Consider the following 21,237-nt stretch of genomic DNA (forward strand, 5'->3'; position numbering starts at 1 on the left):
AGATCAGAAGCGAATGAGGAAGAAGTAACCATGGCAACCACTTGTGGGTTGAGTCCTCCGGTCTTGGAAAATGAAGCCAATGAGGAATTCTCTCAGCTCCAGCTCTCAGCCTGTCGTTAGGTTGACTGAAAGTTAGACTGAGACAGCATTTCCAGCATGGAGACCGCCATCGATGGGACTCCAGCGCCCCCTGCAGGGACTGACGGGGGACATCACTCAGACTTTGAAGATTCATATTTACAGGATGTTTCTGAAACGTGTGTTTGTGTTTGTCCTGTTACAGGAATCAGCCCCGAGGAGATCGTCAAAGTCTCCACAGAGTATAACGACAAGCAGGAGCAGAACTCACACAGACTGGGAGGACGGAGAGTAAGGAGGGAAGGAGGGAAGGAGGAGGGGAGCAGTGAAGAAGGGGAGGAAGAGTGAAGGAGGGAAGGAGGGGAGAAGTGAAGGAGAGGAGGAGGAGTGAAGGAGGGAAGGCATAAAGGAGTTAAGGAGAGGAGGAAGAGTGAAGGGGTGAAGGAGGGGAGGAAGAGTGAAGGGGTGAAGGAGGGGTGGTTGAAGAAGTGAAGGAATAAAGGAGTGAGGGAGTAAAGGTGAAAGAATGAAAGAGCAGTCCTCCTGAAGTTATCCAGAAATGTTCAGGAGGGCATCAGATGTGAAAACAGCTGAAAAAGATATTTATTAATAAATCATATTTCAGGTATTGTCTGGAGACGGTGGCAACAAACAAAGAAGAGGCAGGAGTCTGAACATGAGGATGAAGTTCGCCTGTGTTCAGTGCTGGAACGGGTTCAACATCAGTGAACCTGATAAAACCCTGAAATACTGCAACGCCAAGGCCAGACACCCGTGAGCACAACACACGATAAAATATACAACATGACACATAGGAAACACTCGTGTGACCCCCCACCTCCTCCTCCTCCTCCTCAGGTGGACCCCCGACAGGTGTGTGCTCCTCGTTAAGTCTGCAGAGAGGAGTAAATGGGTTCAAGTCCGCCCACTGCCGCACGTGAAGAACTTCCCTCTGTTCTACGATGTAGGTGTTCCTTACTAATGTTTAAAAACATTCATCACCATGGTTACCAGACGATTGAAACGAGTCCTCGTGTTCATCGCGCCATCTTTATCCAACAGCTGTGGTCGTTTATTATAACAAGTGTCCGACAGCTGCATGTGGTCGTTTATTATAACGAGTGTCCGACAGCTGCATGTGGTCGTTTATTATAACAAGTATCCGACAGCTGCATGTGGTCGTTTATTATAACAAGTGTCCGACAGCTGCATGTGGTCGTTTAGAATAACGAGTGTCCGACAGCTGCATGTGGTCGTTTAGAATAACGAGTGTCCGACAGCTGCATATGGTCGTTTATTATAACAAGTGTCCGACAGCTGCATGTGGTCGTTTATTATAACAAGTGTCCGACAGCTGCATGTGGTCGTTTAGAATAACGAGTGTCCGACAGCTGCATATGGTCGTTTATTATAACAAGTGTCCGACAGCTGCATGTGGTCGTTTAGAATAACGAGTGTCCGACAGCTGCATGTGGTCGTTTATTATAACAAGTGTCCGACAGCTGCATGTGGTCGTTTATTATAACAAGTGTCCGACAGCTGCATGTGGTCGTTTATTATAACGAGTGTCTGACAGCTGCATATGGTCGTTTATTATAACAAGTGTCCGACAGCTGCATGTGGTCGTTTATAATAACGAGTGTCCGACAGCTGCATGTGGTCGTTTAGAATAACGAGTGTCCGACAGCTGCATATGGTCGTTTATTATAACAAGTGTCCGACAGCTGCATGTGGTCGTTTATTATAACGAGTGTCTGACAGCTGCATGTGGTCGTTTATTATAACGAGTGTCCGACAGCTGCATGTGGTCGTTTATTATAACAAGTGTCCGACAGCTGCATGTGGTCGTTTAGAATAACGAGTGTCCGACAGCTGCATATGGTCGTTTATTATAACAAGTGTCCGACAGCTGCATGTGGTCGTTTATTATAACGAGTGTCTGACAGCTGCATGTGGTCGTTTATTATAACGAGTGTCCGACAGCTGCATGTGGTCGTTTATTATAACGAGTGTCCGACAGCTGCATGTGGTCGTTTATTATAACAAGTGTCCGACAGCTGCATGTGGTCGTTTAGAATAACGAGTGTCCGACAGCTGCATGTGGTCGTTTATTATAACAAGTGTCCGACAGCTGCATGTGGTCGTTTAGAATAACGAGAGTCCGACAACTGCATGTGGTCGTTTATAATAACGAGTGTCCGACAGCTGCATGTGGTCGTTTATTATAACGAGTGTCAAACAGCTGCATGTGGTCGTTTATTATAACGAGTGTCAAACAGCTGCATGTGGTCGTTTATAATAACGAGTGTCCGACAGCCGCATGTGGTCGTTTAGAATAACGAGTGTCCGACAGCCGCATGAGGTCGTTTATTATAACGAGTGTCCGACAGCCGCATGTGGTCGTTTAGAATAACGAGAGTCCGACAACTGCATGTGGTCGTTTATAATAACGAGTGTCCGACAGCCGCATGTGGTCGTTTATTATAACGAGTGTCAAACAGCTGCATGTGGTCGTTTATTATAACGAGTGTCAAACAGCTGCATGTGGTCGTTTATTATAACGAGTGTCAAACAGCTGCATGTGGTCGTTTATTATAACGAGTGTCAAACAGCTGCATGTGGTCGTTTATTATAACAAGTGTCCGACAGCTGCATGTGGTCGTTTAGAATAACGAGAGTCCGACAACTGCATGTGGTCGTTTATAATAACGAGTGTCCGACAGCTGCATGTGGTCGTTTATTATAACGAGTGTCAAACAGCTGCATGTGGTCGTTTATTATAACGAGTGTCAAACAGCTGCATGTGGTCGTTTATAATAACGAGTGTCCGACAGCCGCATGTGGTCGTTTAGAATAACGAGTGTCCGACAGCCGCATGTGGTCGTTTATAATAACGAGTGTCCGACAGCCGCATGAGGTCGTTTATTATAACGAGTGTCAAACAGCTGCATGTGGTCGTTTATAATAACGAGTGTCCGACAGCCGCATGTGGTCGTTTATTATAACGAGTGTCAAACAGCTGCATGTGGTCGTTTATTATAACGAGTGTCAAACAGCTGCATGTGGTCGTTTATTATAACGAGTGTCAAACAGCTGCATGTGGTCGTTTAGAATAACGAGTGTCCGACAGCCGCATGAGGTCGTTTATTATAACGAGTGTCCGACAGCCGCATGTGGTCGTTTATAATAACGAGTGTCCGACAGCCGCATGTGGTCGTTTATTATAACGAGTGTCAAACAGCCGCATGTGGTCGTTTATTATAACGAGTGTCCGACAGCTGCATGTGGTCGTTTATTATAACGAGTGTCAAACAGCCGCATGTGGTCGTTTATTATAACGAGTGTCAAACAGCCGCATGTGGTCGTTTATTATAACGAGTGTCAAACAGCCGCATGTGGTCGTTTATTATAACGAGTGTCAAACAGCTGCATGTGGTCGTCGTTTCTCACAGATTTGTAACCAGATGGTGAAGAAAGGGAGATGTAGTTACCCGGGGAAATGCACCTTCGCTCACAGCCAGGAGGAGCGAGAGATGTGGATGTACATGAAGAACAATGAAAGTGAGTTTCCAACACGACTATCTGTCATTTCTTGATCCTATTTAAAGTAACAGTTTCATTCTCCCTCCCTGTCCAAACCTTAGGCCTGCATTACCCATAATGCCTCTCAACCACCATCACACACGTGTTAGCCGCTTTATGTTAGCTGCTTCGTGTTAGCAGCTTTGTGTTAGCCGCTTCGTGTCAGCAGCTTCGTGTTAGCCGCTTCGTGTTAGCCGCCTTGTGTTAGCTGCTTCTTGTCAGCAGCTTCGTGTTAGCTGCTTCTTGTCAGCAGCTTCGTGTCAGCCGCTTCGTGTTAGCCGCCTCATGTTGGCCGCTTCGTGTTAGCCGCTTCGTGTCAGCAGCTTCGTGTCAGCCGCTTCGTGTTAGCCGCCTTTTGTTAGCCGCCTCATGTTGGCCGCTTCGTGTTAGCTGCTTCTTGTTAGCCGCCTCATGTTGGCCGCTTCGTATTAGCCGCCTCATGTTAGCCGCTTCGTGTCAGCAGCTTCGTGTCAGCCGCTTCATGTTAGCCGCCTTTTGTTAGCCGCTTCGTATTAGCCGCCTCATGTTAGCCGCTTCTTGTTAGCCGCCTCATGTTGGCCGCTTCGTATTAGCCGCCTCATGTTAGCCGCTTCGTGTCAGCCGCCTCGTGTTAGCCGCTTCGTGTTAGCCGCCTTGTGTTAGCCGCCTCGTGTTAGCCGCTTCGTGTTAGCAGCTTCGTGTTGGCCGCCTCGTGTTAGCCGCCTCGTGTTGGCCGCTTCGTGTTAGCAGCTTTGTGTTGGCCGCCTCGTGTTAGCCGCCTCGTGTTGGCCGCCTCGTGATAGCAGCTTCGTGTTAGCAGCTTCGTGTTGGCCGCCTCGTGTTAGCCGCTTTGTGTTAGCAGCTTCGTGTTGGCCGCCTCGTGTTAGCCGCTTTGTGTTAGCAGCTTCGTGTTGGCCGCCTCGTGTTAGCCGCTTCGTGTTAGCAGCTTCGTGTTGGCCGCCTCGTGTTGGCCGCCTCGTGATAGCAGCTTTGTGTTAGCAGCTTCGTGTTGGCCGCCTCGTGTTAGCTGCTTCGTGTTAGCAGCTTCGTGTTGGCCGCCTCGTGTTGGCCGCCTCGTGATAGCAGCTTTGTGTTAGCAGCTTCGTGTTGGCCGCCTCGTGTTAGCTGCTTCGTGTTAGCAGCTTCGTGTTGGCCGCCTCGTGTTGGCCGCCTCGTGATAGCAGCTTTGTGTTAGCAGCTTCGTGTTGGCCGCCTCGTGTTAGCCGCTTCGTGTTAGCAGCTTCGTGTTGGCCGCCTCGTGTTAGCCGCTTCGTGTTAGCAGCTTCGTGTTGGCCGCCTCGTGTTGGCCGCCTCGTGATAGCAGCTTTGTGTTAGCAGCTTCGTGTTGGCCGCCTCGTGTTAGCTGCTTCGTGTTAGCGTGACATTATCAAACATCATTCTCTGATCTTCTGTTCTGTAGTGCCATACATGCAGCAGATTTACGACCTGTGGCTTTCTTTAACCGCCCAAAGCGTCCAATCAGACGGAGCCGTGCTGACGCAGCCTGAAGAGAAAAACATCGTCATGCCCACAGACTACAGCGAACCTCTGGTGAGTGAACGGGACTCAAAGGAATCGTGTAATGTTGTCAGAGAAAGACGCCGTGTCTGTCTGTCTTTCAGAACGGCTTCCACTGTCGTCTCTGCGGGAAGCACAGTAACAGCGAGCGTCAGTGGCAGCAGCACATCTCGACAGAGAAACACAAAGACCGAGTGTTCAGCTGTGAGGGAGAGGACGAGGCGCTCACCTGGAGCTACAGGTTCCCCGGGACCTGCTTCAAACTGTGCCCCAGGTAAGACCTTCACCTGGGGAAGACCTCAGATCTGTCTTACTGTTTGGTTACCACGGAGACATACGGGTCATCTCAACCAGCAGAGGGTGACGTCTAAACGAAATCAAACTTAGTGTCAGACATGAGGTTTAAACGTGACCAATCAGAGAGCAGAGTTTGTTTCCTGTTCTGTTCACTGACGTTCATCCACAAACACAAACTCTGATGTTTGTACGAGCTGACAAAGCATCCTGATGAGGGGAGAACTGAAGACTAGATCCTTCAGCTGGTTAACAATAACAACAGTGGCCTCTAGTGGTGACATCTGAAACTACAACATCAGGTCATTTAACGGTCCTCTGTGATTGGATGATCTGGGCTTATGGGAAACTAAAGCAGGAGTCAAAACAAAGTCATCAAACAATTCTGAGGGACGTAATCGATCACGGAGAACACACTGCTGTTACCATGACAACCGAAAACCCTCCTCCTCATGTATCACACCTTTATAACACCATCACCATGACAACCAGTAATGCCCTCTGCTGGGTTAAAATAACAGATTGTGTGTCGGCCTTAACTCGCCGTGCTGCCCTCTGATGGTCAGAATCAGTCTCTATGAAGTCATTAACTCAAACCTCACACGAGCACAGGAAGTGTTTAAAACCTGATGAATTGTCGTCTGTTGTGGCGTGACAGGCTGGACGGCGTGTGTCCTGATGGCGTGAGCTGTGACTTCGCTCACAGTAGCGAGGAGCTGCAGGAGTGGACGGAGAGACGAGGTTTCCTGAGACAGAAGTTATCTAAAGCCAGAGAGGACATGCTCATCATGCCGGACGAGTTCGACTTCGGGAAATACAACTTCCTCCTCCAGGACTGACGGACGTTTTATATCCTCATGTCTGTGTTTACAAACGTCAGGTGATGCTAACGCTAGCTTTCTTTGATTTGCCAAAAGATCACAAAAATAATTTTCATTTCTAAAACGATGCCAAATATTCTTTAAGTAGAACAAATAGTCTGACTCTGTTTCTTTAATAATTGTTTTGTTGTTTACTTCTCTTCTATGTTGTCCAATCAGAAAGCTTATCTCAAGCTCCATCAGGCCAAAGTTCACAAAAGAGGAAGTTCAAAGATTTTTAAAAGTAAATAAAAGTGTTCATGCTCAGTTTAAATCTGTTTGTGTCTTTTTATTTTCATTTGTGAGAAAGCTTCTTTGTCCTTCATGGTGCACTTCTCAAACACGTCACCAGGGGGCGTGGAGCCTCGAGCCTCCCACATACCTGCACGTGCTGCTGTGCGTGGATACCAATGTGCTCAGCTGTACGGGGCCAGTGTTGTTTTTATCGCCTGCTGCTCTCTGATTGGTTCTGCGCTTTGACTGACAGGCGCGGGGCCGAGTCTCCTTCATGTACGGGGCAGCAAGGGGCGTGGCTTCGTCGGACACATGCAAGAGGCCCCGTGACGAGAGTTTCAGTGAAGTTGGTGAAAAGTGAGTGAAGTTGCGAGAGGAGAGACAGAAAGAAAGAGAGAGAGACGGAGAGAGTGTTCACCTGTCCGATCTCACCTGTCCTTCACACACACTTTCACTACGAGATCACCGGCTCGTTTGTAGTTTTAAGGTTCTTTTATCGCTTGAATTTGTAGTCCTTCAGTTTGTTCATCATGTCGATGCTGAATCAGATCTATTGCGGGGACAGGAGCGATGTTCCGGACCTGCTCAGGTCTCTGGCTGATTACCCTTTCTCCTTCCCGTTCTTCGATGACACAGGTGAGACTTGTTTACTTTCTAACCTGGTCTAACCTGGTCCCTGAATGTGCTGTGAGCGGGTCTAACTCACTTTTAGCTTCATGTAATCTCTCCCTGCATGAACACACTAAATGTTGTGTTGTTGTCATGATATTAGAATTAAACTCTGATTTAATCAAACTATGTTGATAATGATCTGAACACACACACACACACACACACAGGTGTTTTATTTTGTCTCTTTGTCCACAGTCTCAGATGTGATCTGTCTCCAACATGTTTCAGCATCAACACGTTGTTGACTTTTTGCTGTCTGTCACATGAGCATAGTGATTTTAGACAAACTATTAGCTGCTGCTGCAACAAGCCCACACAGTGCTGCATTCAGGGGCTCCTCAGAAGGTTTGATGTGCTGCATTCAGGGGCTCCTCAGAAGGTTTGATGTGCTGCATTCAGGAGCTACTCAGACGGTTTGATGTGCTGCATTCAGGGGCTCCTCAAACAGTTAGTTAAGATGCTTTCAGGTCCTCCTCAGGCGGTTGGATATGATGCATTCAGGTGCTTCTTGGATGGTCCCAGTTTCAGAGTTGGGAAGTGATTCTTCTTCCTTCAGTGTGTTCATGTGTTGGTGAATGTGCAGCAGACTGTCCATTACTCCTCACTCGTCCTGTGTTCTCTTGTCAGACCTGACCCTGACCACCGTGGACCGACCCTGACCACCCTGGACCTGACCCTGACCACCCTGGACCTGACCCTGACCACCGTGGACCGACCCTGACCACCCTGGACCTGACCCTGACCACCCTGGACCTGACCCTGACCACCGTGGACTGACCCTGACCACCCTGGACCTGACCCTGACCACCCTGGACCTGACCCTGACCACCGTGGACTGACCCTGACCACCCTGGACCTGACCCTGACCACCCTGGACCTGACCCTGACCACCGTGGACCGACCCTGACCACCGTGGACCTGACCCTGACCACCGTGGACCGACCCTGACCACCCTGGACCGACCCTGACCCTCCACTGTCACCTCAGCTGCTCTGTTTGTGCTCAGATGGTCTGAGTCTTTACAAAGAGCAGTTTTCTGCTGATTCTCATTGGTTGAAAGAAAGTGTAGATGATACCTTCTGTGAGAGGACAGGTACAGGTACAGGTGAGGCCTAGTTTAAGATAAAGGACACCTCAGAGGGTTGATAGCCGTGTAATCTGTAAGAACTTGATGTGTTTAAACAGTCAGCCGGACAACAAACTCTAAACACACCACTGATTCTTATTGATGTATATTTAATTCTCCCACAATGCATTGCAGAGTGCATCAGTTAACATCTGTATCATGGAGGTGGGGTGGTGTTGTGTTGTTGTCGTGATGGTTGGTGGGGTGGTGTTGTTGTCGTGATGGGTGGTGTTTTGGTGGTGTTGGAGATGAGGTGGTGTTGGATGTGGTGTTGGAGATGAGGTGGTGTTGGATGTGGTGATGGGTGGTGTTTTGGTAGTGTTGGAGATGAGGTGGTGATGGGTGGTGTTTTGGTGGTGTTGGAGATGAGATGGTGTTGGATGTGGTGGTGGGTGGTGTTTTGGTGGTGTTGGAGATGAGGTGGTGTTGGATGTGGTGATGGGTGGTGTTGGAGATGAGGTGGTGTTGGATGTGGTGATGGGTGGTGTTTTGGTGGTGTTGGAGATGAGGTGGTGTTGGATGTGGTGATGGGTGGTGTTGGAGATGAGGTGGTGTTGGATGTGGTGATGGGTGGTGTTTTGGTGGTGTTGGAGATGAGGTGGTGTTGGATGTGGTGTTTTGGTGGTGTTGGAGATGAGGTGGTGTTGGATGTGGTGATGGGTGGTGTTTTGGTGGTGTTGGAGATGAGGTGGTGTTGGATGTGGTGTTTTGGTGGTGTTGGAGATGAGGTGGTGTTGGATGTGGTGATGGGTGGTGTTTTGGTGGTGTTGGAGATGAGGTGGTGTTGGATGTGGTGATGGGTGGTGTTTTGGTGGTGTTGGAGATGAGGTGGTGTTGGATGTGGTGATGGGTGGTGTTTTGGTGGTGTTGGAGATGAGGTGGTGTTGGATGTGGTGTTTTGGTGTAGCTTGGATTGAACATCATGTTCCTGAACATCCTGAGGGAGCGTTCAAGAGCAGCACAACAGTGAGATGTCCTGATGGAGGATTCAAAGTGATGGAGGAAGTGATGGAGGATTTAAAGTGATGGAGGATTTAAAGTGATGGAGGAAGTGATGGAGGATTTAAAGTGATGGAGGATTCAAAGTGATGGAGGAAGTGATGGAGGATTCAAAGTGACGGAGGATTTAAAGTGATGGAGGAAGTGATGGAGGATTCAAAGTGATGGAGGATTTAAAGTGATGGAGGATTCAAAGTGATGGAGGAAGTGATGGAGGATTTAAAGTGATGGAGGAAGTGATGGAGGATTTAAAGTGATGGAGGATTCAAAGTGATGGAGGAAGTGATGGAGGATTCAAAGTGACGGAGGATTTAAAGTGATGGAGGAAGTGATGGAGGATTCAAAGTGACGGAGGATTTAAAGTGATGGAGGAAGTGATGGAGGATTCAAAGTGATGGAGGATTCAAAGTGATGGAGGAAGTGATGGAGGATTTAAAGTGATGGAGGAAGTGATGGAGGATTCAAAGTGATGGAGGATTCAAAGTGATGGAGGAAGTGATGGAGGATTCAAAGTGATGGAGGATTTAAAGTGATGGAGGAAGTGATGGAGGATTCAAAGTGATGGAGGATTCAAAGTGATGGAGGATTTAAAGTGATGGAGGATTTAAAGTGATGGAGGAAGTGTTGGAGGATTCAAAGTGATGGAGGATTCAAAGTGATGGAGGAAGTGATGGAGGATTTAAAGTGATGGAGGATTCAAAGTGATGGAGGAAGTGATGGAGGATTCAAAGTGATGGAGGAAGTGATGGAGGATTCAAAGTGATGGAGGAAGTGATGGAGGATTCAAAGTGATGGAGGAAGTGATGGAGGAAGTGATGGAGGATTCAAAGTGATGGAGGATTCAAAGTGATGGAGGATTCAAAGTGATGGAGGAAGTGATGGAGGATTCAAAGTGATGGAGGATTCAAAGTGATGGAGGATTCAAAGTGATGGAGGAAGTGATGGAGGATTCAAAGTGATGGAGGAAGTGATGGAGGAAGTGATGGAGGAAGTGATGGAGGATTCAAAGTGATGGAGGATTCAAAGTGATGGAGAATTTAAAGTGATGGAGGATTCAAAGTGATGGAGGAAGTGATGGAGGATTCAAAGTGATGGAGGATTCAAAGTGATGGAGGATTCAAAGTGATGGAGGATTCAAAGTGATGGAGGAAGTGATGGAGGATTCAAAGTGATGGAGGAAGTGATGGAGGATTCAAAGTGATGGAGGATTCAAAGTGATGGAGGAAGTGATGGAGGATTTAAAGTGATGGAGGAAGTGATGGAGGATTCAAAGTGATGGAGGATTCAAAGTGATGGAGGATTCAAAGTGATGGAGGAAGTGATGGAGGATTCAAAGTGATGGAGGATTTAAAGTGATGGAGGAAGTGATGGAAGATTCAAAGTGATGGAAGATTCAAAGTGATGGAGGAAGTGATGGAGGATTCAAAGTGATGGAGGATTCAAAGTGATGGAGGAAGTGATGGAGGATTCAAAGTGATGGAGGATTCAAAGTGATGGAGGATTCAAAGTGATGGAGGAAGTGATGGAGGATTCAAAGTGATGGAGAATTTAAAGTGATGGAGGATTCAAAGTGATGGAGGATTCAAAGTGATGGAGGATTCAAAGTGATGGAGGAAGTGATGGAGGATTCAAAGTGATGGAGGAAGTGATGGAGGATTCAAAGTGATGGAGGATTCAAAGTGATGGAGGAAGTGATGGAGGATTTAAAGTGATGGAGGATTCAAAGTGATGGAGAATTTAAAGTGATGGAGGATTCAAAGTGATGGAGGATTCAAAGTGATGGAGGATTTAAAGTGATGGAGGAAGTGATGGAGGATTTAAAGTGATGGAGGATTCAAAGTGATGGAGGAAGTGATGGAGGATTCAAAGTGATGGAGGATTCAAAGTGATGGAGGATTCAAAGTGATGGAGGATTTAAAGTGATGGAGGATTCAAAGTGATGGAGGAAGTGATGGAGGATTCAAAGTGATGGAGGATTCAAAGTGATGGAGGATTCAAAGTGATGGAGAATTTAAAGTGATGGAGGATTTAAAGTGATGGAGGAAGTGATGGAGGATTCAAAGTGATGGAGGATTCAAAGTGATGGAGGAAGTGATGGAGGAAGTGATGGAGGATTTAAAGTGATGGAGGATTCAAAGTGATGGAGGATTTAAAGTGATGGAGGATTCAAAGTGATGGAGGATTTAAAGTGATGGAGGAAGTGATGGAGGATTTAAAGTGATGGAGGATTCAAAGTGATGGAGGAAGTGATGGAGGATTTAAAGTGATGGAGGAAGTGATGGAGGATTCAAAGTGATGGAGGATTCAAAGTGATGGAGGATTCAAAGTGATGGAGGATTCAAAGTGATGGAGAATTTAAAGTGATGGAGGAAGTGATGGAGGATTTAAAGTGATGGAGGATTCAAAGTGATGGAGGATTCAAAGTGATGGAGGATTCAAAGTGATGGAGGAAGTGATGGAGGATTCAAAGTGATGGAGGATTCAAAGTGATGGAGGATTCAAAGTGATGGAGGATTTAAAGTGATGGAGGAAGTGATGGAGGATTCAAAGTGATGGAGGATTCAAAGTGATGGAGGATTTAAAGTGATGGAGGATTCAAAGTGATGGAGAATTTAAAGTGATGGAGGATTTAAAGTGATGGAGGAAGTGATGGAGGATTCAAAGTGATGGAGGATTCAAAGTGATGGAGGAAGTGATGGAGGATTCAAAGTGATGGAGGATTCAAAGTGATGGAGGAAGTGATGGAGGATTCAAAGTGATGGAGGATTCAAAGTGATGGAGGAAGTGATGGAGGATTCAAAGTGATGGAGGATTTAAAGTGATGGAGGAAGTGATGGAGGATTCAAAGTGATGGAGGATTTAAAGTGATGGAGGAAGTGATGGAGGATTCAAAGTGATGGAGGAAGTGATGGAGGATTCAAAGTGATGGAGGATTCAAAGTGATGGAGGATTTAAAGTGATGGAGGAAGTGATGGAGGATTCAAAGTGATGGAGGATTCAAAGTGATGGAGGATTCAAAGTGATGGAGGATTTAAAGTGATGGAGGAAGTGATGGAGGATTCAAAGTGATGGAGGATTCAAAGTGATGGAGGAAGTGATGGAGGATTTAAAGTGATGGAGGATTCAAAGTGATGGAGGATTCAAAGTGATGGAGGATTCAAAGTGATGGAGGATTTAAAGTGATGGAGGATTCAAAGTGATGGAGGATTTAAAGTGATGGAGGATTCAAAGTGATGGAGGAAGTGATGGAGGATTTAAAGTGATGGAGGATTTAAAGTGATGGAGGAAGTGATGGAGGATTCAAAGTGATGGAGGATTCAAAGTGATGGAGAATTTAAAGTGATGGAGGATTTAAAGTGATGGAGGAAGTGATGGAGGATTTAAAGTGATGGAGGATTTAAAGTGATGGAGGATTCAAAGTGATGGAGGATTTAAAGTGATGGAGGATTCAAAGTGATGGAGGAAGTGATGGAGGATTTAAAGTGATGGAGGAAGTGATGGAGGATTTAAAGTGATGGAGGAAGTGATGGAGGATTCAAAGTGATGGAGGATTCAAAGTGATGGAGGATTTAAAGTGATGGAGGAAGTGATGGAGGATTCAAAGTGATGGAGGATTCAAAGTGATGGAGGATTCAAAGTGATGGAGGATTTAAAGTGATGGAGGAAGTGATGGAGGATTCAAAGTGATGGAGGATTCAAAGTGATGGAGGATTCAAAGTGATGGAGGATTTAAAGTGATGGAGGATTCAAAGTGATGGAGGATTTAAAGTGATGGAGGATTCAAAGTGATGGAGGAAGTGATGGAGGATTCAAAGTGATGGAGGATTTAAAGTGATGGAGGAAGTGATGGAGGATTTAAAGTGATGGAGGATTCAAAGTGATGGAGGAAGTGATGGAGGATTCAAAGTGATGGAGGATTCAAAGTGATGGAGGATTCAAAGTGATGGAGGAAGTGATGGAGGATTTAAAGTGATGGAGGATTCAAAGTGATGGAGGATTCAAAGTGATGGAGGATTCAAAGTGATGGAGGAAGTGATGGAGGATTCAAAGTGATGGAGGATTTAAAGTGATGGAGGAAGTGATGGAGGATTTAAAGTGATGGAGGATTCAAAGTGATGGAGGAAGTGATGGAGGATTCAAAGTGATGGAGGATTCAAAGTGATGGAGGATTCAAAGTGATGGAGGAAGTGATGGAGGATTCAAAGTGATGGAGGATTCAAAGTGATGGAGGATTCAAAGTGATGGAGGATTCAAAGTGATGGAGGATTTAAAGTGATGGAGGATTCAAAGTGATGGAGGAAGTGATGGAGGATTTAAAGTGATGGAGGATTCAAAGTGATGGAGGAAGTGATGGAGGATTTAAAGTGATGGAGGATTCAAAGTGATGGAGGATTCAAAGTGATGGAGGATTCAAAGTGATGGAGGATTCAAAGTGATGGAGAATTTAAAGTGATGGAGGAAGTGATGGAGGATTTAAAGTGATGGAGGATTCAAAGTGATGGAGGATTCAAAGTGATGGAGGATTCAAAGTGATGGAGAATTTAAAGTGATGGAGGAAGTGATGGAGGATTCAAAGTGATGGAGAATTTAAAGTGATGGAGGAAGTGATGGAGGATTCAAAGTGATGGAGGATTCAAAGTGATGGAGGATTTAAAGTGATGGAGGATTTAAAGTGATGGAGGAAGTGATGGAGGATTCAAAGTGATGGAGGATTCAAAGTGATGGAGGAAGTGATGGAGGATTCAAAGTGATGGAGGATTTAAAGTGATGGAGGAAGTGATGGAGGATTCAAAGTGATGGAGGATTCAAAGTGATGGAGGAAGTGATGGAGGATTCAAAGTGATGGAGGATTTAAAGTGATGGAGGAAGTGATGGAGGATTCAAAGTGATGGAGGATTTAAAGTGATGGAGGAAGTGATGGAGGATTCAAAGTGATGGAGGAAGTGATGGAGGATTCAAAGTGATGGAGGATTTAAAGTGATGGAGGAAGTGATGGAGGATTCAAAGTGATGGAGGAAGTGATGGAGGATTCAAAGTGTTGGAGGATTCAAAGTGATGGAGGATTTAAAGTGATGGAGGAAGTGATGGAGGATTCAAAGTGATGGAGGATTCAAAGTGATGGAGGATTCAAAGTGATGGAGGATTCAAAGTGATGGAGGAAGTGATGGAGGATTCAAAGTGATGGAGGATTTAAAGTGATGGAGGAAGTGATGGAGGATTCAAAGTGATGGAGGAAGTGATGGAGGATTCAAAGTGATGGAGGATTCAAAGTGATGGAGGAAGTGATGGAGGATTCAAAGTGATGGAGGATTCAAAGTGATGGAGGATTCAAAGTGATGGAGGAAGTGATGGAGGATTCAAAGTGATGGAGGATTCAAAGTGATGGAGGAAGTGATGGAGGATTCAAAGTGATGGAGGATTCAAAGTGATGGAGGATATCAGCGGAACCTTTAAAAAAAAAAAAAACGAGTTCATAGATCACATGAATGTTCACTGTTATAACTGATCCAGGCGTGTGCGCGTGCGCGTGTGTGTGTCGGGTAAACAACATGTACTCAGTTACCTTTGGTCTCGTGCCACATGTTCAGACGGAGCTGCTTCTGCTCACGTGCTGAACATTTGAAGCCACGCCCCCAGCAGCTTGTACTTTCACGTGAGGAGGGTGGGAGGCGGCACGTGTTCGGCCACGAGTGTCCCTGTGCAGGCTGCTGGGAGCTCACTGCTGTGTGTGTGTGTGTGTGTGTGTGTGTGTGTGTGTGTGTGTGTGTGTGTGTGTGTGTGTGTGTGTGTGTGTGTGTGTGTGTGTGTGTGTGTGTGTGTGTGTGTGTGTGTGTGTGTGTGTGGAGTACACCTGCACTTGGATCGATCAGGTGTGAAGGTTACAGAGTGCTGATGGGGGATGTATTTCTCTTAACCACTGTGAGCTGTGATACACATACATATATGAATAGTTTTTTATAATAATAATAATAATAACGATCATAGTCGGTCTAATGCAGATATTTATCCAAATAAAGATGTTCAATGCGGATCTACTACACCGACGAAGAAGAACACCCAGTCGCTGTGTATATTATAGTGGGCAGTGCCGACAACCAATCAGCTGTTACTATTCCACTGGTGGGCGGGGCTCGGAGCTCATGAATATCCAACCACAGCGCTCGGTGGGAGAGGAGGACGCTCGTGTAGAAACGTTAATATTGACAGAAAGAAGGGGATCACTATCTCCGGGTTTAAACTGCTTCAGAGCCGCGTACCGTTTGTCTCCGTTGTTTTCCGGTGAAGGACGCAGCTGTCGGTTACCGTTTGTCTCCGTTGTTTTCCGGTGAAGGACGCAGCTGTCGGTTACCGTTCGTATCATCGCCAGGGTCTGCTCGGTGGAACAATGCCCGGTAAATCCGCGACGACTGTGGCTCTTGAGCCCGGAGTGACCGTGTCCACAGCGGCTCCGCAGAAGTCTTTCCCGTTTGTTCTGAAGAAGATCATGGACTTCCCGCCACCGAACATTCTAGAGGAGGGAGACGACGGTAAGAGCCCCGAGCGCGAGCGCTGTACCTCCGGCTGTTCCAGCATGACGGTTCCTCCTCTTAAACACGGTTATATGTCCGTCATCAGGGCTGCTGTTTCACTGCTGAGTGTCCGGTCATTTGGCGGGAAGTGGGGTCCTTGTGGGCACGCGGGGTCTTTGGAGGCTTTAGAAAATATAAAAGAACACAAAGTCCTAACTTCAGTCTGCTCTCTGAACACACACACACACACACACACACACACACACACACACACACACACACACACACACACACACACACACACACACACACACACACACACACACACACACACACACACACACACTGCCTGGCATTGTATTAAATATGTTATTTCAGGGTTGTTTTGGTGTGCGTGTGTGGTTGTTTTTGTGTGTGTGGTTGTTTTGGTGTGTGTGTTGTTTTGGTGTGGTTGTTTTTGTGTGTGTGTGGTTGTTTTGGTGTGTGTGTGTGGCTGTTTTGGTGTGTGTGTGATGTTTTGGTGTGGTTGTTGTGGTGTGTGTGGTTGTTTTGGTGTGTGTGTGTGTGTGGTTGTTTTGGTGTGTGTGTGTGGTTGTTTTTGTGTGTGTGTGGTTGTTTTGGTGTGTGTGTGTGTGTGGCTGTTTTGGTGTGTGTGTGATGTTTTGGTGTGGTTCTTTTGGTGTGTGTGTGTGATGTTTTGGTGTGTGTGTGTGTGTGATGTTTTTGTGTGGTTGTTTTGGTGTGTGTGATGTTTTGGTGTGGTTGTTTTGGTGTGTGTGGTGTGTGTGTGTGTGTGTGATGTTTTGGTGTGTGTGTGTGATGTTTTTGTGTGGTTGTTTTGGTGTGTGTGTGTGATGTTTTGGTGTGGTTGTTTTGGTGTGTGTGTGTGTGATGTTTTGGTGTGGTTGTTTTGGTGTGTGTGTGTGATGTTTTGGTGTGTGTGTGTGGTTGTTTTGGTGTGTGTGTGGTTGTTTTGGTGTGTGTGTGGTTGTTTTGGTGTGTGTGTGTGTGTGTGTGTGTGTGTGTGTGTGTGTGGTTGTCTCTGGTTCTCTTAAATCTTTATTCTGTCTTTGTCATTTCTCTTTTTGTCCACTAGGAGGTGTGTGTACCTGTTTACACTGTGATGTCACCACGCCCCCCTCCTTCTGTTATCAGGCTGTTCTGTGTGTGCACGTGCCCCCTCCTCTCTTTAAACCACTTGTCTCCTGTGTTTGCTGCAGAGATCGAGAAGGAGAAGCTGAGCTCCTCTGAGAATGTGGAGGGAGGCGGGGACGTGTCCAACAGCGCAGGTGGAGGTTCCAGAGGTGGAGTCTCCGCCTCCCTGACCCCGGCCATCTGGGAAAAAACCATCCCGTATGACGGGGAGACGTTCCACCTGGAGTACATGGACCTGGACGAGTTCCTTCTGGAGAACGGCATCCCCGTGAGCCTGGAGGAGGAGGAGCTTCAGAAGACGCTCAGCTCCATGGGGGGGAAAGGAAAATCCATCCTTAAGGTGACTCCTCCTCCTCCTGCTGCAGCCTCAGCACCCTCCCCCTCCATCATCTCAACCTCCACCGCCGAGCCAGACAAGACGCTGACGGTCACCAACTTACAGCCTGCTAAACTGGAGGAGGAAGAGGAGGAGGAGGAGGAGGAGGAAGAGGAGGAAGAGGAGGGAGGAGGACAAGAAGAAGAAGAAGAAGAAGAAGAAGCTTTGAGTGAGGAGGCGACCGAGGCAGCAGCAGAAGAAGTGAAACCGAAGAAAACAGGTGAGCCGTTTAGATGATCAGGTGGGGGCGGGGTTAATACTTGTGGTGATTGTCTCAGTAATCTTGACCTTTGACCCTGGTCCTAGTGAGATCACCATAAGAGAAATTGAAATTTCCATGTCTAGTCAAATCTATTAAAGAGGTTTGATACTAACAGTTAGGCGTTGCCATGGTTACCGCTCCTCCGGGTGGTTTCAGACCTGCTAATACCCCGTTACCTACAAACCTCCTCATACCGATCAGGAAGTGATGTCATAGATGACGCTCTCTGTCCCATTACTCCCACAGAGCGCAACACGCCCTCCCCCATCGACCCGGACGCCATCGAGGTGGACATTAACTTCCAGCCGGACCCTACAGACCTGGTCCTGTCCAGCGTGCCGGGCGGCGAGCTGTTCAACCCGAGGAAACACAAATTCTCAGACGAGGAGCTGAAACCTCAGCCGATGATCAAGAAGGCCAAGAAAGTGTTTGTTCCTGACGAGCAGAAGGTACGAACGCTTTGTGTGGTTCTGTTTATTAACTGTGGTTCTGTTTATTAACTGTGGTTCTGTTTATTAACTGTGGTTCTGTTTATTTACTGTGTGGTTCTGTTTATTTACTGTGTGGTTCTGTTTATTAACTGTGGTTCTGTTTATTTACTGTGTGGTTCTGTTTATTTACTGTGTGGTTCTGTTTATTTACTGTGTGGTTCTGTTTATTAACTGTGGTTCTGTTTATTTACTGTGTGGTTCTGTTTATTAACTGTGGTTCTGTTTATTAACTGTGGTTCTGTTTATTAACTGTGTGGTTCTGTTTATTAACTGTGGTTCTGTTTATTAACTGTGGTTCTGTTTATTTACTGTGTGGTTCTGTTTATTTACTGTGTGGTTCTGTTTATTAACTGTGGTTCTGTTTATTAACTGTGTGGTTCTGTTCTATCTCTGTGGTTCTGGTTCTGTTAGGATGATAAGTACTGGTCGAGGAGGAAGAAGAACAACGTGGCGGCGAAGCGCTCTCGTGACGCTCGCCGTCTGAAGGAGAACCAGATCACGGTGCGAGCCTCCTTCCTGGAGCGGGAGAATTCGGCGTTGAGACAGCAGGTGGCCGAGATGAGGAAGGACTGCGGCCGCTGTAAGAACATCCTGGCCCGTTACGAGGCGAAGTACGGCCCGCTGTAAGAACCGCGACCTCCGTAAGAAATGACGAATCAACGAGAAGCTGAACTCCGCCCCCGCAGAATTCAACACCGATACAAACATGAAGGGATCTCAATTTGAAGTGAAGCTCCAGTCACTGAGTCTCTGATACACACTGCAGGCAGTGAGGCATCATGGGAGCTGTAGTCACAGGGAGGCCTGTGGAGAGCGCCTGGCTCCTCCACTCAGAGGAGAGAGAGAGAGAGAGGACACACGGTCCGTCTGAGGACCAATCACAGACAGTCAGGACACAGAGCAGTCTGAACTATCGACCAATCATCAGTTTGTTTCAGTGCAACACTCTTCTTCTTCTTCTTCTTCTTCTTCAAGGACCAAAGCAAGAGTCAGACAAACGTCCTGTTTTTAGAAAGGTGCACTTTGGCCCTCCCTCACCTGTCCTCATGTTGCACTTATCCTCATGTCTGTATTTACAATAACCTGTGGGAGGAGGAGGAGGAGGAGGAGGAGACAGTTCTTCCTTGTTGTGACACATGCACTCCTCTGCACACACACACACACACACACACACACACACACACACACACACACACACACACACACACACACACACACACACACACACACACACACACACACACACACACACACACACACACACACACACAGTCTGTATATACAGTCTGCCCCCTGCAGCACAAACGAGTGTGTGCATCACTGAGCGGTCCCAACACACAGACTACAGGTGAGACAGGTACCTGACAAACATGCATGACCTTCAGAGTGAAGCTGCTGGGACTTTTTACTGACCTCAGATCAGCTTCTCAACACACACACACACACACACACACACATTTAAAGAGACATGTCTGTTCCTTACAGAGGAGGTGAAACTACAGCAGAGACAGGGAGTTGTAGTTTTTAGAGAGTTAGTGTTGAAGGTAAATGTGTGATGACCTGCGGGGCCCTCATAGGTGGAGGGGTACGTTCATATGTAGGGATGTTTATTTTACTGCACACTGCAGGTAGGGGGCGCTCCAGCCCCTGCCTGTCTGCTCTCAGTGTAGTGACGGCTGGATTGATTTTTGAACGAGTAGCCCAAAGTGGACTGCTTTGTAAATAAGTGATGGTCTCATAGAGACCCAGTCTTTGTTATTAACCCAATACTATTCCTTCTATCTGCCAAATAGTCAATGAGTGCTGTATTTATTCTGATGGTAATAAAGCATCTGTTGATTGTTCATCCATACGTCTCCTTTAAGGATCAATAGTGAAACCAGTGCAGGGATTAAAGGGTTAACTGTGCTTCTGGACCTTTCTTTTCTCCATCTCTACAATCTCCTGTATGTGTGTGAGACACACACAGCTCACAGTGATTTACCTCATCCAACACTTCCACTGGAGACGCTTTAGGAGGACGCCGCTGAGACAGACTGTTACGGGACTCAAAACTAAAGAGAGAACATCCGAGTGGCAATAATCCTGTGTAATGTACCGCCTGTTAACTTTCAGTGATCGTGTCTGTAAACTGAATATGATGTAACATAAAAAGTCTTTGTGCTTCCACTTTGGATCGTCTGTACGTCACGATCCTGATGCATGAGCCCTCACAGTCGACGGTTTCTCATCTGACACCAAGTGTACTTAGTGTGTGTGTGTGTGTGTGTGTGAGTGTGTGTGTGTGAGAGAGACGCTGGGTGCTGTGCAGGCAGAGAGCTGTCTTGCTCTACAGCGCCCCCTGTCTGTGTGTGAGTGAGTTTGATCCGGACTCTGTTTCCTGATGACTTCTCTGATATTTGGTTTCATGACGGAGATGTTTAACGGACTTTAAAACACTTTCTCTGTGCAGGTGACATTCTGACATGTCATTGGCTGCATTATTCAGTTTTGATGAATGCAAACCTCCGGGTCGTTTTTTTAAGACGTGTGGCTTCACAGACACGCGGATGAATATTGTGAATATTTCTGCATACACCATGTAGCAAACTTTGTTTGAGTGGTTTTGATGTGGAGCTCTGAATAAAAACATCTTTCATGAATTCAAGCTTAAAGTTTCTTTTCTTTTTCAATTATATTAATGTCTATCGCCCCCTACAGACAGAGATGGGTATGACATGAGTCTGCTCATTAAGCATCAACATATTTCAAAAACAGCGACTGCCCTGAATGTAAAGTTAAAAAAGGTACAACACTCTGCCTGCAGGTGGCTCCAGTGAGCTCATAACAAAAACATTTTGTTACCACGGCAACAAAGTTTCAGATACAAACTCCCGTGCGCAGCTGGAGAGGAGAGAGCTCCACCCTCTTAGCAGTATCATTTTTAAACACGTGGTATCAGACAACCTTCAGCACAAGCATCAGTTTGTTTCTTTACCTGAAGGTGGCGCCACAGCCTGAAGCTGTAACCTTCAGTGTTTGTCAAAGTGCGTCTTTGTTTCCCCGAAAAGAAAAAAAACTTGAAACAGTTTTTCTCTTCAGTTTGGTTTCTGTGTTTCTGTA

The 21,237-nt window shown here is 46.6% G+C and overlaps 2 protein-coding genes across 6 annotated transcripts in view; both read left to right on the top strand.

Moving 5' to 3' along the window:
* Positions 1-6,585, top strand: part of LOC110006244 (zinc finger CCCH domain-containing protein 7B) — an 18,020-nt gene extending 11,435 nt beyond the window's left edge. For 2 of the 4 annotated variants that reach the window (XM_020661424.3, XM_020661422.3), the window contains 7 exons: positions 284-369; positions 704-852; positions 937-1,042; positions 3,531-3,639; positions 5,060-5,190; positions 5,262-5,431; positions 6,110-6,585. In XM_020661424.3, coding sequence (XP_020517080.1) covers positions 284-369; positions 704-852; positions 937-1,042; positions 3,531-3,639; positions 5,060-5,190; positions 5,262-5,431; positions 6,110-6,290 — 932 coding nt within the window. In that variant the 3' untranslated portion in view covers positions 6,291-6,585. Of the gene's footprint in view, positions 1-283; positions 370-703; positions 853-936; positions 1,043-3,530; positions 3,640-5,059; positions 5,191-5,261; positions 5,432-6,109 lie in introns of those variants that run through there. The other 2 variants (XM_065964617.1, XR_002279242.3) reach the window with 2 other exon arrangements.
* Positions 6,586-6,907: 322 nt separating this feature from the next.
* On the top strand, positions 6,908-20,777 carry tefb (TEF transcription factor, PAR bZIP family member b). Of its 2 annotated transcripts, none has more exons than XM_065964626.1 (4): positions 6,908-7,181; positions 17,072-17,602; positions 17,891-18,093; positions 18,547-20,777. In XM_065964626.1, exons 1-4 carry the CDS (start codon positions 7,076-7,078, stop codon positions 18,760-18,762), a joined length of 1,056 nt encoding a protein of 351 aa, XP_065820698.1. In that variant the 5' UTR covers positions 6,908-7,075; the 3' UTR covers positions 18,763-20,777. The 2 variants fall into 2 exon arrangements, with proteins under 2 accessions (XP_065820698.1, XP_065820697.1); XM_065964625.1 differs by lacking the exon at positions 6,908-7,181 and adding an exon at positions 15,158-15,869.
* The last annotated feature ends 460 nt before the right edge of the window (positions 20,778-21,237 follow it).

The sequence above is a fragment of the Labrus bergylta genome, chromosome 16, assembly GCF_963930695.1.
Source record: "Labrus bergylta chromosome 16, fLabBer1.1, whole genome shotgun sequence".
Lineage (NCBI taxonomy): Eukaryota > Metazoa > Chordata > Actinopteri > Labriformes > Labridae > Labrus > Labrus bergylta.